Raw genomic sequence first — 15,880 nt, forward strand, 5'->3', positions numbered from 1 at the left:
CCTGACGCTCCGCTCGAAGACGACCAGCCATCATATTTATAGGTGAACGGTGCAGCTTTTCGTTGTTTGAACAAACCTCCTGATCTCCAGAGACTGGAACATAAAACGGTGACATGTCTACTGGTAGAGGTGAACCATATGGAGAGAGTGGATCTGACCTAGCTACAAAAGGTTAGTGGTGAAAGATTATTAAAATCACGTTTTTTGTGTCCTTTCATGGTCTCCATGACAACTCCGTGTTGCCTGCATCCTGACATTTCTATAGACTTTGGTGTCTTTAGACTACTTTGAGAAGTTCTACTGCCTTTTCTAATAACCCACTAAATCGGCATGTATACTATAAAACAAAAAAAAATGATTTTCTGTCTTCTCTTTTTATGTCATACTGACAAGTGATAATTATATTTGTTTCAAGTGACTCTGTTTATATCAGTCATAAAACTACTCAGCATTGGAAAAACTTATTCTTTAATCACTTGGAATGTTTGAATTCTTCAGCCATTCAATCATTTGATCCTGAATGTCCACCCTAAAACCACTAGAGGGAGCAATTTACATTTGTTTGCACTAAAGCACTGATGTCTGCGATCAATAGTCCTGCAGCAAACCAGTTGAATGCACTGTTGTTCTGTACTCTGGATGTGTTTGTGTTATTAAATCAGTTAGTGGAGAAGTTTAATCCCCTCAGTCTTTATCCACAGATGTTTTCTCTTGAATCCATTATACATACTGAAATTATATTTTGATAATAAAGGTGAGTAATTAATTCATTCTTTTTCATTCACCAGATAGCAGGCATGACTAAAGAAATAAGTGAAAGGATTATCTTTTAGAATGCAGCTTCTTTTTCACGGCTGTTGCATGCTAATAGTCACCTTTCAGATGAACAGTGCACAAAATAGGTTTAAGCTGATAACTGGATCAACTCTTTTTACCCTCAGACTTTGAGACCGTTTCAGATGTTGGTTGATGTTTCCTTGTGTTTGTTTCTGACATACTGCTTCTTTCATACTTTCATACTGCTACAGTGTTTTAAGGGTGAATGAAATGCTAAAATACGTTAGAAAATATAGAATAGAATAGAATGGAATAGAATAGAATAGAATAGAATTACTTTATTCATCCCAAGCTGCAGCAGCCATATACAGGCACTTTGCATACTAAACATACCATATACTCCTGGTGTAAACGGTAAAAATGAACAGCATACACAGTATTTACAGAAAATAGAAATATAACATATAAGTAAACAAAAGTGTGCAATTTGAAGGTTAAACCTTTTGCAAAATCTGTTTTATGTATAGCAGAGAGATGATGTAGTATACAGTCTAATTGCTTGCGGCAGGAAAGATTTCCTGTAACAATCTGTATGACAACAAAGTTGTCTGAGCCACAGAGGAGAACAGAGTGCTGGCAGCAACAGACTGGTAGAAGATCACCAGCATCTTGCTCCACATGTTGAAGGACCTCAGCTTACTCAGGAAGTACAGACTGCTGCAGGCCTTCTTCTACACAGCTGTGTTGTTGGTCTTCTAGCTCAGTCTGTTGTTGATGGTCGCGTCCAGGTACTTGTACTCCTCCACCACCTCCATATCCTTACCCAGAATGCAAAGGGGCTGCAAAGCTGTTCCCTTCCTTCTGAAGTCAATCACCATCTCTCTGGTCTTCTCCGCAGGTTGATTCCCTCCAGCCCACTCCACAAATGTGTCCACCAGCCCCCCCGTATACTACTTCTGTCCACCGCTTATACATCCCACAACTACAGAGTCATCAGAAAACTTCTGTAAGTAAGTTCTCTAAGTTGTACTGGAAGTCTTAGATGTATAAGGTAAACAGGAATGGAGAAAGCACAGTGCTCTGTGGGGCTCCTACACCACTCATCACCACATCAGACAGGGTACTATACCTGCCGAATGAACTGTGGCTTGTCTGTCAGGTAATCACTGATCCAGGAGACAGTGGACCCGCCAGCAACCATCAGCCGCAGCTTCTCACCCAGTAATGGAGGCTGGATGGTGTTGAAGGCACTGGAGAGGTCAAGGAATGTGATTCTCACAGTGTCTTCACCACCATCCAGGTGTGAGTGAGCTTGCTGCAGCAGATAGGTGATGGCATTATCCACCCAGATTGCACACAGAAGATTAAACCGATACCTCTAAAACTACCAAATATGATTGTATTGTGATATAGAAAAATAGAAAATAATGAAATTATTATTATTATTTTAAGACTGCTGTCTTTTTCAGATTAAAAGCACTGAAGTCAGGAGAATGTAAAGGTGAAATGTTTACAATAGGAAAAGATTAATTGCATGGAGCCCTGTTGCAGTCATAAGTTATGGACCTCTGTATGTTTTTGTGGATTTGTTGTCTCTGGGAATTGGAGTCACTCAGGTGCGCCTCCCACATAAATCAGATGAAAAGCAAAGCCCCTCAGCGGTACGGCTCCAGCTGCACTGCTGCCAGTCTTCACCCTGAAATGAAGACCTCCCTGTAGCACCGATGAGTAACATCAGCCTGGCTTGGTCTCTTGTGCTTCCTCTCACCAGCTTTGGCAACGCGCTGATGCTTCTTTTCAGCATTTTCCTGGCTGCAACCATTATTTTCCTCAACGTGTCCGTTTCTCTGTCCATACTGCTGAACAGGGCGCTGCGCAGCGAGAACCGCTTCATGTATATGCTGAGCACCTGCTTCAGTGACATCTGCACCGGCGTATCCTATTACTATGTTGGTGTTCTCGATGTGAAGGACAGCTATGACTCCCCTACGAGAACATACTATGTCGTACCCACATTTTTAGGTCTGTCTTTCATGGCCATCCTGGCTGCGCAGGCGGACAGGTACCACGCGGTAATGTCACCCTTTAAATACTCGCAGCGCATGACCCGAAACAGGACCGTGATGGTTATCATCGCCTACTGGGTCTATGCGTTTCTCATCGTAGCTGCACACAACGTGGTTACAATCGGGGTAGCCAAAAAGATCACAAGCATGGGAACGTTTGTAGCAAACATACTCACAGTGGCTATAATGATAGGGCTGAACATCAGGCTGTTCATCATAGCCAAGTACCAGCTGGAGAGGGAGCAGCCCTCTGAGGACAGAGACAGCAAGCGCTCGTCTATCTATCTCATTCTGGTGGTGGCTGTGTTTTTCTTAGGGACGTGGCTGCCTATATTCTCTCACATAATGGCTTGTAATTTCATTGGGACGGTCTGTTATAACTTTAACAATGAAGGCACTGACCCCCTGCGCATTTTGCCCCGTATCAATGCTGCCCTGACCCCTATTCTGTACATCAGAGGCTGCACCGCGCTCAGAAACACTCTGTTATCCAAAGTGTGGAGACCCTGCCATGGGAGGAGGTGAGAGGCCTAAAAATGTTTGACTGTAACTTTTTATTCAAAAGCTCATCTGTGATTATATTAATGCCAGCTCAGAGATACGTTACGCACTGAAACTGTGCTAGTATTTTAATGTTGTTGGCTTTAAATTGTTGAATTAACACGCCAATTTGTTCTGAATGTTTTTTTTCTCTCTCTCCTTTTAACAAAGAAAACATCTTCGTAGACTTGGTCCCTCTAAGCATCCAGTCTCATGAAACTCAGATCCTTTTTGAGTAGATGGATGTTAACCAGCATCCCAACAAGCTTTGCAAAGGCGGATGAGGAGTTTATCACACACAGAGCAGGATGCTGGAACCTTCAGCCTTTCAGGAGAAATGTAATTACACAAATAACTGTTGTAAATTAAGAATAAACACTCATCATGTAAAGTGTTTTTATGCAGCACAAGCGAAATAAACATTTAAAGTCTTCCTGTTATGTCATTGACTTGGATTTTATCTGCCGTGAAATGTTTTATTATTTAGTATGATGTAAAAACAGCAGCTGCAACAGTCCATTCTTATAAGTCTGTATACATTTTCATTGGAGGTCTGTCAGGTTTGGTGTGTTTCTTCTGTGAAGGGTTGTGCATTACAGAAACGCATGCGGTGCCTGGATTATGCAACTCTGTGTGTGCGCAGCTTCCCTGCTGAGGATGCAGTTTCTGCGGCAACCACACAGTGTCAGAAGAGCACTTTGGCACCGCGCCATCACGTCGCCATGCGTGCAGTGTAAAACACGAGCACAACACATGGCAGATCACACATGTGGATCGATCTGATTGATTAAAGACATTTTTATGCAGCAGGTAGCATTTTAAGAAACAAACTCTATAAACAGGATGAATAAATATTGTGTTGGTGAAACCATCAGTGGGCTTAGATCCATGCTTTCTATTGGCTGAGGGGTGTCTGTACTAAGAGGAGGGGCTTGCAGATGGCCACACTTCCGCACATCTGGTGCCCAGTTTCTGGACCTCAACCATCCCCTCTCTCTCTCACACACTCCTGATGCCCCTAAATCACCAGAACAACTCGGAAGATTTAAAATGGGCCTGCTCACTAAAATCACAGCACAGGCCTAAACAAAATCTCCCAGCTTTCTGCAGAAATCTACAATAACCGTGTGCAGAAAACTACACAAAAGTGGATGGTTCACATATTCCATCTTAAGATACTGACACGGTAGGATTGAAGGCCTTGGCTGGATAAAAAAGTCTTAAATCGAGTCCATAAAGTGCTCGAAAAAGCTGCTGTTGCTTTCTGTGATTATGCATTGTAGACCCTGTCTGTATGAAATGTGTTTTTCTATTATATATTCAGCCCTGCACCATCTATATAATAGTAAAATATTAATAAAATGTCTAATATTTGAAATTCCTCATTAATTTATGCTCCCATTTGTCCCGTGAACTCATGGCTTGATGTTTTACTGTACTGAGGTGAAACTGGGCACGAAACCTGTTTTTTCCTCTCTCACATCTTTTCATTAAAACATAAAACTGATTTATTTTCCTTGGTCCTACGGGAAGGTCATTACACAAAAATAATTGTGGATTCATATCTTTTGCAGCGCAGACGTGCATTCAGCAGCATTGGAGTCGCGCCGCTGGTAGAAGAAGGCCTAAAGAGGTTTTTACGCAGCAAACTGCTTCCTCCGCCTGCCCCCTCTCCTTCTCTCTCCCCTTTCTCTCTGCCATCTTGCAGGTAAAGTTGCCAGGGGTCCTGGTTTGAGAAAGTGGCCAAACCCTCCCACAGTGGGATGTTTTCTCTGCTGCACTCTGGGCTGGTTTCTATTCAAATGTGGGTCAGGGGTGAGGAAGCCTAACGTCATAAGCTTGCAACATGGCGTCCCGAAGGCTGTGAGATGAGCAAGAGGATGGTAAAGAACGCTTGAGAACGATCCTACCGATGTAATAAGGTATTTAAAAGAATTTCTTTCTGTCTGAGGTGGACTGTAAATGCACAAAGAGTGTGATTCCGTGTCTGTTTTGAGCGGATCGTTTTGCACAGCGCTGTTAGGAGGATCGTAAGGGTTTTCGGCGTTACGGTGGTGTGTTTTTTTCCACGGCGTGCCAACAAAAAGGGGCTCCGCTGGTGCCTCTTCTGGCTCTACCAGCCTGCTTGGCAAACCCACACGGTTTGTTCGAGCCTTTAGCGGATTCTTAATCGAAACCCGCAAAACAAATTTGTTTGCAAATGTTTGTGGCGTTTGTGTTTGGCGTCGCAAGCTCATAAGAGATGCCCCACAGGACGAGTGTGTACCAAATAATTACCAGGCTGGCAAAGCACATCAGGCGACAGAGAGGGTCCACAAACGGCTCCACTTTACTCAAATGTTTCCACACTTCAGCTCCTTTTCTCTGCCTTCAAAATGGATATGTTGAATCAATTGTTTACAAAATATGTGCCCTGTTGTGTTTAATGGTTCATTTAAATCGATCGCTGTCATATTAGCACAACTGACTTTTTCAAATGGCATTGAATTGCACTTTGTGTGTTAAATGAAGCGGATCTGATTCTTTGGATTTTACGCACGCTATTTTTTGCGCCATCACTTAATTATCTCGCGGTCGATACCAGGAGTATCACCTGCATTGTTTATATGTAGGTTAAGCCACCTTGGTCTTAGGTAGGGCCAATTAAAATGATTTAACAGGATTGACTTGCAAATGTAGGCTACTCAACACAATGAAGACGCAGCGAGTTTCTGGTCTGAAGCATGGATTCTATTGATGTGTTGTCTTTATAGCCTTTAGATGGACTACTGCTACACATCGACCATCTTGGTGATCGGCTACAGTGTGGGTGTAATGTTACACTGTGACCCAAAACTGCCTTGTTTTATAGAAACAGTAGCGCAGTAGGCATTGCTTATTTTTTACGCAGCCAGTGCAACTTTGAACATTTGATTGTAATTCAAATAAACAACACATCAAACTATGTATGTGTTCAGGTGTGAAGCCAGCTCGCCTCCTCAGGTGATTAGTGTCATTAAAGTACCAAGGGGCATGGCGATAATAAGGCACAGGAATGTCAGTAATGTGTTTTCTTTTAACTGGCTGCTTGTTTTGTGTAACAAAAATCTTATGAAATTTCCACTGCAGTCATTCTGTCCCAGTAAACAAGATGTTTTAACATTTTGACTAAATGTCTATTAGTTTATTTATTTATTAGTAAAATTGAGTCACTCTTAGTAAAATCCAGATATGCTTGTGTAGTAATAGAGGGGTGAAAGCTTTGAAACGATGACTCAGTTCTTGTCATGTTTAGTAAGTCACTTACAACTGTTTGGAGATCAGTTGTTGCTGATTTTAGAGCATTGTTGTTTTCATGGAAAACGTTTTTTTTCTGCATTCGGGCCACACAAAAGATAAATCCATCTGAGTTCACAATCTCTTATCCTGCTCAGCGTTGCAGGGCGCTGTAGCCCATAATATGAAGATTACAAGATGTTCTTTTGGCTGGTTACACCCTGCCTGAAGTTGTGGAGTTGCAGTTACCCTGCCTGCTGCTGCTTCTGATGCTGCTGCTGGCTCAAAATGTAGCTGAGCTGTTCATTTTTATATGCATAATCTAATTTGACAAGGCCTCTAAGGCAGGGATGGGGCTCCAGGCTGTATACTACCTAAAGAGTTTGATGAAACACAGTGGAGATGACTGTTTAGTGCATGTGATCACATTGGTTTTAAAGCAGTGCGTCATATAATCATATGCAAATTTGTATTGATGGCTTGTCATTTAAGAAAGAATGAGAAGCGAAATACTTCCATACAGTATTGTCAAGCCTGTCATTAATAGTTGTCAGACGAGTGGTCTGTGTGTGTGTACACAATGTAGCATTGTGGGTCAAACAAGTTAATATAGGCCATTAAAATGACCAAGCCAAGTCAACTGATCAGCATGACTAGTTTCATTGATTACTGTGGACTACAAAGTCTAGCCTGCAGGGTGGTTTGAAGCCTGTGTTTACGTGTGTGTGTGTACCTCATGATCCTCATGATCGGCCGGTTGGTCTTGCCTCACCCCACTTGTCCCTTCCCCTTCTCTTTTTCTCTCTCTCGCTAACACACACAAGCACACAGCATTCTGTGTCCAGTGTGATCATGGCTTAGAGTGGCATTTGTGGGCAGCACAATGCAGTAAGAAGGCTGCTTATAGGCTATATGTTCTGCTGACATGTTGGACGAGGACTTATAGATTGTGCTACACTGCTGTATACAGATCTGTCTGTTCTTTTCTCTGCTGCCTGTTCCAGGGCAGTTTGGTTTGTTCACTGGATAAAGCACCTCAGGGCAGGGTTGTTGTTGTTCTTTAAGAAGAATGTGGAATGTAGTGCTGATAGCCAGAAGGTTATGTAGTGTTTAAAGGCTGGAGGAGGAGGGGGTGGCAGCAGCAGCTCTGTGAAAACCTTGGACCACTCAGGATCTCTCCTCACCTCAACACGCTGTCCTCACCCACAGTATTAGGCACTAGGTCATGTGGGTGCCTTTAGGAAGGTGTGTGTGTGGGGGGGGGGTTTATCTCATCAGATTCTCTCAAGACACAGAGGTCACTTCATCACACCAATCATATGTTCAGTTGTTAATGAAGTGCTTGATTACTTCACTTTTCCGGCTTTTTTAAATTCCCTTCAGGGGGGTCTTCAGGGGAGACAAAAATCTTAAGTAGTATTTAAGGTATAAGCTGATGTCTTTAGGCTTGCTTTAACCGCTCACCTGTAGTAGTCAAACCACAGAACAAATGAATTCACGCTGTACCTATGTTGATGATGCTTCATCACGTAAGGATTCATAAGAATCTCTGCCCTGCTGGACATGAATCCTGAAAGAAAAAAAGTGTTATTTAAGCCAAAATGTATACAGAATTCATACCTGTATGGTGTGTTGAGTCTCCTTGGCACAAATGGGGTATATAGCAAACCACTGGCCCCCCCTCCTGTGATAAAATGAACCGGGCTCTTTTCATTCCACTGCACCCTTGGCAGGACTTGTTTGTCTGAAACACGGCTGAACAGCCTGACAGAAAATGAGTCTTAATTGGAAGTATTCTTCCCAGACTGCAGCAGGGATACTGTAACTCCCCTTTAGCCTGCGTGCAGCATTATATGATCATACACCTGTTTACTGTAGCCTTTTTAGATTTTCTGTAAGACACTACATCTCTGCCTCTTTTTTAGCTTCTCTACAGCTCTGCTGCTCTCTGCTGCAGCTTTTTTCCAAAATATTATATCCAGAATTGAATCAATGTCTAGAAGTCCAGCAGATGCTCCCCATGGAGACATGAACGCATGCTAGTTTTTGTGTTCCAAGCAAAGACCACAGCAAGATGTCACCTATTATTACTTCAGGTTTCTCTTGTCACATTGGAATAAAGGAAATCTATGTATTGTGGCTCCTGGGTTGTGTTCAGAAAATTCTGATCTAAATAAGGGCTTGGGTCTTAAATGATATGGGAACAGGTCAGGGTACAGGATTAAGGACAACCTGGTTAACATAGCTACATATCAGCCAGAAAAAGCCTGATTTCGCTGCCATGCATATGTCCAACTCGCTAAACCAGATTTTGCTTGTGTGCATGTGGCAAAGCCCTGACAGCAGTGCAGCAGGATGAAAGGAAACAACACTGTTCCTGTAAGTGCATCACTGTCGGCAAAAACAGAAATAAGAATTCCTGTTCCTGCAACTAAACACAACATGCACATGACAGAGTGGGAATCATTTGTCACTGCTGCCAGTGTACTGCAAATTGCTTCTGATTTGCAACATTTTTTGTCCTTATAATCGTCTGTGTCATTTCCTCTGATCCAGCAGATATTGCATATAAAGTATGGGTATAAGTATGTATGGAGCGTTGGCTGGAAAGCCCGGCTCTTTGGTTTAATCTCCTCATTGTATTGCGAGCAGTCCTTTCACTCACGAGGGAACCTGAAGTCAGATAATTGCAGGCTGATAATTGAAGGCTGATCATGGGCCCTGCATGGATCAGCCTTACCCATGCAGCAGTGTCAGCCATGTTGAAATGGCTCAGAGGTGGTTGCTTGGTGTTTGTATTTCAAACTGGCTTTGTACCATCCCCCTAACCCCTCCCCCACTGCCTCTGCCCACCAGCATTCTGTGTGTGTGTGTGTGTGTGTTTAAGTGCACTGTCTCACTGTGCACTCACTCAGCCAGGCCTTTTGCTCGCTCCTGTACATGATTGCCTCTCATTCTGTGTCTACTTGAGTCTTTCCCAACTATCTGCCTCGACAACCTCTCCTTCTGTGACAGCCTTTCAAAGTCATTACTGTCTATTGGTGAAAGGAAAGCCTGCAATAAAACCTGGGTTGAATATGTTTTTAAAATCCTGCTCAGTCCTGTTTTATATTGGTTGTTAGCTGATGACCTTTCACAGTAGTAGGGTGTGTTTTGTTATTGCGCCACAGGACTTTGCCTCACCTCTGCCCTCTCTCTCCCTCTCTTGGCTCTTTACCCTCTGCTCAGGAGATTAGTGCCACAGCCCACTGCTCTTTCAGTCACCTTCGCTGCATGAACACTCACTCTGAAAGGTTTACTAACTCGCTGTTTAATCCATAAACTCCTTGGCAAAAAGGATGCAATGACAGGCAGTAGTAAATGAAGTCAATCCTGATCATCCAGATATCCAGTATAACCAGTTTAATTTAAAGAACTCTTTACATTATTTACTGCTTGGGGCACTCACTTATTTACTGTCCCAATTCACACGGATGCATTATCCTGATCTGTCAGTTATCAGTAAACATCCCTGTCTGCTCATCTCCTCGTCAGCAGGCTCCTGAAACAAGTCAAGGTTGAGGCTAAGCAGAAGAGTGCTCTGCTTTTTAAAATGAGCTTGCCTCCTCTATCATTAAACCACAGTATTTTTTTTTTTCCTGAAAAGGTTAACACTGCAGGCAAGGTAAGCTGATCCTGTGCTGGAAGGGCAACACCTACCCTGGTCTGTTACAGTCCAGGCCTGAGGCTGGCTTTAGTTGGTATGTGGTGCCATATTTGGTCAGAGCAGGTTCCCTGACCAGCTATCATACCATCTCTGCACCTCAGTGCCAACCACTGCGGAGGACTTAAAAACGCAGTGATCCAGCCCTGCAGGAAACGCCGCCCGCCAGCTTACGTAACATTATACCTACTAACTATTCACCCTGCATACTGCAAATACATCTCAAAGTGTTATTATTGGATCGTCTTCCTAATGGTACATCCATCCCTGACTTTACACTGTAACTGTGAGGCTGTGCAAATGACTGTTAGTGTTGCAGCCATGCACTCACAGATGGAGCTGCAATGATGGCGCAAGCCTATCTGGCCCCTGTGGTATCACAGCCTGTTTTCCTGGGCACCATCATTGGAAGGGAAGCTGGGCCTACATGTGTCCCACCCTGGCTGCATATAGATCAGCCGTAATCCATTAGCAGCTCCCTGGAATCCAACCGGCACAGCACAGCACAGCACAGCACTGGAGGGGCCAGGGGGAGAGGGTAGCTGTGTGGGTGATGGGGGGGGGGGGGGGGGGGAGAACGAGGGATGAGAGGAGGAGGAGGGTGGTGGGGGAGGGCTCTTTTTTTCCCCTCCTGAGCTGGCTTCTCTTCTCTGAGCCCAGCCCCCTTTTATGTTGGTCTGCTGGAAAAGCCTCTTGAATCCCCCCCCATAAAGCCTGCAGAGGTGTGTGTGTGTGTTAAGAGAGAGACTTGAATGATATATGGCTTCCTGGCTGGCATCGTAGCAGAGGCCCTTCTTTTTCCAACAGCCCTCTTCTCCATTACCGCCTGCGGGGCTGAGTGCTGTAGACCCCCGTAGCACGTTCTGCGACTTAGCAGATCTGGGTTATGCATTCCAGTATAGCTCATTATGATTCTTTCATGATTGGGGACAGCGAACTCTTCCCGAGTTGTGTCTGCATGCCCGGTGAGAGGCTGGTGAGGGTGGGAATGATAAAGAGGAAGGAGGAGAGGTGTTGAGGAGAGAAACGGGGGAGGGGAGGAAGACCAGGAGAAGAAATGTCAAAGCAGAGGAGGCAAGCCCAGGCCTGGACCTGGGAGTAATGTTCACTGCAGCTGACGGTATCTGGAAACCTGACTGTCAGAGCCGCCGTTAATACAGCCATCTTTTTATCACTAACTATTGTAGCCTTGCAGTTCTTTAGTGTTTTAGCAACGGTGTGTTGTCACCTTCAGCAAGTCCTTCCCCCCTCTCTCTCTGTATGTATTTGATTTCTTGATAAAGCAAACAAAATTGTGCCAAAATCTGATTGATTAAAAGTGATTTGAAATGGTGCAGTAACAGCTTCTGTTAGTGTAGCTTCTAACATAGGAACTACTCCTCTCTTTCCTGTGTTTTTATTATGATACATGACATTTCATCAGTAAATCTCTCGGTTGGCACAGGGGTTAAAATGGCACATTTTCACGTGTATTTATGGCTTGGGTTAAGCATTTCTGTGTATTACCGAGTAATCTCTTGTAATACGGTATACCCTGCCTGCTGTACTCGGGGGGCATTAAAGATGTGTGTCCATTTTCCCAGCATGCCTACAAGACCATGTTAGACATCAGTCACTGCTGCCTCAACCAAATCACTCTGCTCTTGTTATCCATCTTTTCCTGTGTATATAAGAAATAGAGGACAATGTTATGGAGTAGGTCACCATATAAGAGTGGATGAGATTCACCTGTCCTAATTCCATAAATGAGGGCCTCTCTGGAGGATCAGGTGGTGTTGTCCTTGTCTTTGGGCCACACCCTCTCCCCACCTCCTCCTCTTGTGCCCAAGCTCCTGTGTAGTTTTACCTGCTCAGGTGTCACCTAATCCCTCCCCCCGGCCCTGCTGTGCCACCGACCCCCACCCCCAAACAATGGGCCAGAGCTGACATTACCATGACCTAATGAGGACTCGAGTGAGCCTAGTTTCCAAAGAGGGCACCCCATCGAAACTAGAGTTGTGCTAGTGAGATAGGGAGGAGAAGCTGAGAGGCACCACCTTAGAAAAGTAGTTACTTTACCCTGTCTTCTTCTCCACCCATACGGCTTTTGTGCCAGAACAGTGGCAATGTGTACAATCAGAACTTGATCCATGCAATTTGTTTAAAAAGGAAGATGAGAGGGAGGGTTCAGTTTCCAAGCTGCTGTGTGATTATGTGGCACGCTGCACTAACAGTTTGCCCATTTCCCCCATGCGAGCTAGAAGCTTAGATTAATGTACTCTTAACAGTGGGAGTTGGAAGGAATGAAGCTTAATCTTGAGATGTTTGAGATGTGCAAACACTGTAACTGTAAATTAGTTTTGCATCATTTATCAGAATAATACTATGTTATTTTACAATGTAATCTAACCAGTTTTTATTTTATTCTTTCAGCTTCAGGTGGTGCTCGTGTAGGAAGAGAGAGAGAGAGAGAGAAGGAAGGAAAGAAGGAAGGAGGAAATGGAACTGCCAAATCATGCCAAACAACTGCTGCTGCAACTCAACCAGCAGAGAGCCAAGGGCTTCCTGTGTGATGTCATCATCGTGGTGGAGAATGCGCTCTTCCGTGCCCACAAAAACATCCTGGCCGCAAGCAGCATCTACTTCAAATCTTTGGTCCTCCACGATAACCTCATTAACCTCGACACAGAGATGGTTAACCCCTCTGTATTCAGACAAGTTCTGGACTTCATCTACACTGGGAAGCTCCTGTCCTCATCAGACCAGAGCAGTGAGCAGAACTTCAGTGCCCTCTTAACCGCAGCTAGCTACCTCCAGCTCCATGACCTCGCAGCTTTGTGCAGAAAGAAGCTCAAGCGCAGTGGTGGGAAACCCCTGCCAGGTAAACCCTCCACCCCAGGTCCCCTTAGCCGCTTACGTCTCAACAACCTTTCCTCTTCTACCCCTGCTGGTCCTAACAACCACTACCCTCCGACCCCTTCCGATGCCGATCAACCACAGCCAGATGAAGGCCTTCGGGACAAGCTCTCAGATGACGAGATGTTTGTTGGCAGCTCTGGGAAGAATGGGAATGGGGGGAATGGTGGCAGCAACGGCAACCTCAGCAGCGGAGGAAGTGCTGGGGAACCAGACCTTGGACTGGACCTGTCCAAGAAGAGTCCTCCCTCTGCAGGCACAGCCACCGATGCCCTCAGCCCGCACAGCAACTCCCAAGAATCCCCTCAATCTGCCTCAGTATCCACAACCAACAGTGCCTCACTGGATGACTCCACTACCACCCTCCCAGGTGCAGACACCTGCATATCTGAGTCCATGGAGCTCAACTCCTCCTCTAAAACCTCAGAAGAAACCCAAAACCAGACCGATGGTCCCCCACCCCAGAAGAAATCTCGGCAGGGTGCCCGCAAGAACGAATGGCCTAAGAAAGAAGCGTCAGGGTTGAAGTCTGAAGATCACGACAGGCCCCTGGTTAATGGGGTGATTGTCGGCCCCAAAGATGGCCGCTCCTCCGGATTGGGAGGGGGCAGTGGTAACAGCTTTGCATCTGATAAGTCCTTCCAGTGTAAAGACGAGGAAGAGGGAGGAGAGAATGGCCAGGATCACAGCGATGAGAGTGGTCAAAGTGATGGCGAGAGTGCAGGAGGTGGAGGAGGAAACAGAGGGGGAAACCACAGCGCCAACTATGTGTACCGGCAGGAAGGTTTTGAGCCAGCATTCGGAGACAACCTCTACGTGTGCATTCCCTGTGGTAAGGGCTTCCCCAGTTCTGAGCAGCTCAACGCTCATGTGGAGACACACACCGAGGATGAGCTCTACATCAAAGAGGAAGGAGGGACTTTTGTGAAAGAGGAAGATGAGGAGGAGGCAGAGGACCTCTCTGCCCCCGTAGGTCCTTCCACCTTTGGCTCTGAAACACGTCCGTTCAAGTGTACAGTCTGCAGTAAGAGCTACAAAGACCCCGCGACACTGAGACAACATGAGAAGAGCCACTGGCTGACCCGGCCCTTCCCCTGCAACATCTGTGGCAAAATGTTCACCCAGAGGGGAACCATGACACGCCACATGCGCAGCCACCTAGGCCTCAAGCCTTTTGCATGTGAAGAGTGTGGCATGCGTTTCACACGCCAGTACCGTCTGACAGAGCACATGCGTGTCCACTCGGGGGAGAAGCCGTATGAATGCCAGCTATGTGGGGGGAAATTTACCCAGCAGCGCAACCTCATCAGTCACCTGAGAATGCACACCTCGCCCTCTTAGAAATGCATCAAGCCAAAGAACTCTGGGAATAGAAAAAAAAAAGAAACGTTTCTCTACCTTTCTCCATCTCAAAAGCAAAATAATGCACACATACACATTCACACATAGATCCACGTATTAATTCCAGTTTACGATGCCCTGGCTAAGTGAATGATGTAGCTATTAGCCACAATGTGCTCTTGGTGATGGTGGGATCTTGTCGATGCAAGGATCAAGTCATCATTTATATCAAATGACGTCTGCTCACCTCTCAGGAGTTCTAGAGGGACAGTTTACCCCTGTCTCTCTCCAAAGTCACGAAGCCATGGTGGAATGGCACGACTTCTGGTCTGTTTTTAAAATGTGAATGTGGGTACTGATGTAATGTCAAGCCCCCCTCACCTCATACCCCTCAGCAGCCTTCTTCTCTTCTACTTGTGAGCATTGAGTTTGTCAGATCGACTCAAGTGTCCCCTCTGTACTCCAGTGCTATTTTGACCAAAAAAAACAAAATCCGTGCAAACAATACTGGCAATAATTCAGCAAAAAGATTATTTTTACCCTTGACAGCTTTATATCCTTCGTCGTTGGTGATGGGTATCTGTATGTAAGAGGAGGGGTAACTGGGTTTGGGACCATCTCCATGCTTTAACTGAAAGTCCTGGAAAGAAGGTTGGAATGACAGTTTTTGACAGACAACAAAGTCCTCTCTACTGCTGTTTGTAGAGAAGATGATCTAGTTTTTCAGTTTTTTGCCTGCTAGTGCTGCCAGGAATGTGTCCTGGTCGGGAAGATGAACCCCTTGAGGTACTTGTTTTACTTAAAAGAACTTGTAATGTTTCAGTGAATGTTTAAACTGGAAGGTCTTGGGGGTTTTTCTTGTGGAGGGGAGGGATTTGGGGTGGGGAACGGGCGGGTGGTTTTAACAGGGATATGGAGAGGGTGTTTTAGACTGAACGTTATGTTCGGTGGGTACGTTTATTTTTCTGTCTGTATAGCTTTCCTCCCTTCAGAAAAAAAAGAAAAGTCTATTTATATAGGCTTGTGACCTCGCTACCTCTGATTACTCTTACAAACTCTATGTTGATTAGTTGAAAGTTCCTATGTAATTAATTGTACAAAGTGTGTAGATTATGGTAACTTTTCACCTAATGCTTTAACCTGCCCATCTCTCAACACAGGTTTTTAATGCGCATAGATTTTACACATTGTTTTTAGCCGTTGTTCTTTGTACTTGTCAAATATAGCTTTTTTTTTTCGGGTGCCCTGTTCATTGTGGCCTCCACTTCAAAGTGTACTGTAGCTTCCTGCCTGGAGCAAATAG

General features: G+C 44.9%; 1 protein-coding gene across 1 annotated transcript; it reads left to right on the top strand.

Moving 5' to 3' along the window:
* The first annotated feature begins 5,227 nt into the window (after nt 1-5,227).
* hic2 (hypermethylated in cancer 2) lies at nt 5,228-15,318 on the top strand. Its single transcript, XM_028414494.1, has 2 exons — nt 5,228-5,305; nt 12,754-15,318. The coding sequence occupies exon 2, from the start codon at nt 12,820-12,822 to the stop codon at nt 14,575-14,577; it is 1,758 nt and encodes a 585-aa protein (XP_028270295.1). The 5' UTR covers nt 5,228-5,305; nt 12,754-12,819; the 3' UTR covers nt 14,578-15,318.
* Nucleotides 15,319-15,880: the final 562 nt, after the last annotated feature.

This window comes from Parambassis ranga, chromosome 9 (genome assembly GCF_900634625.1).
Source record: "Parambassis ranga chromosome 9, fParRan2.1, whole genome shotgun sequence".
NCBI lineage: Eukaryota > Metazoa > Chordata > Actinopteri > Ambassidae > Parambassis > Parambassis ranga.

What these genes read in the sequence shown, in the direction of transcription:
- hic2 (XM_028414494.1), top strand. Translation starts at nt 12,820, where the DNA reads ATGGAACTGCCAAATCATGCCAAACAACTGCTGCTGCAACTCAACCAG.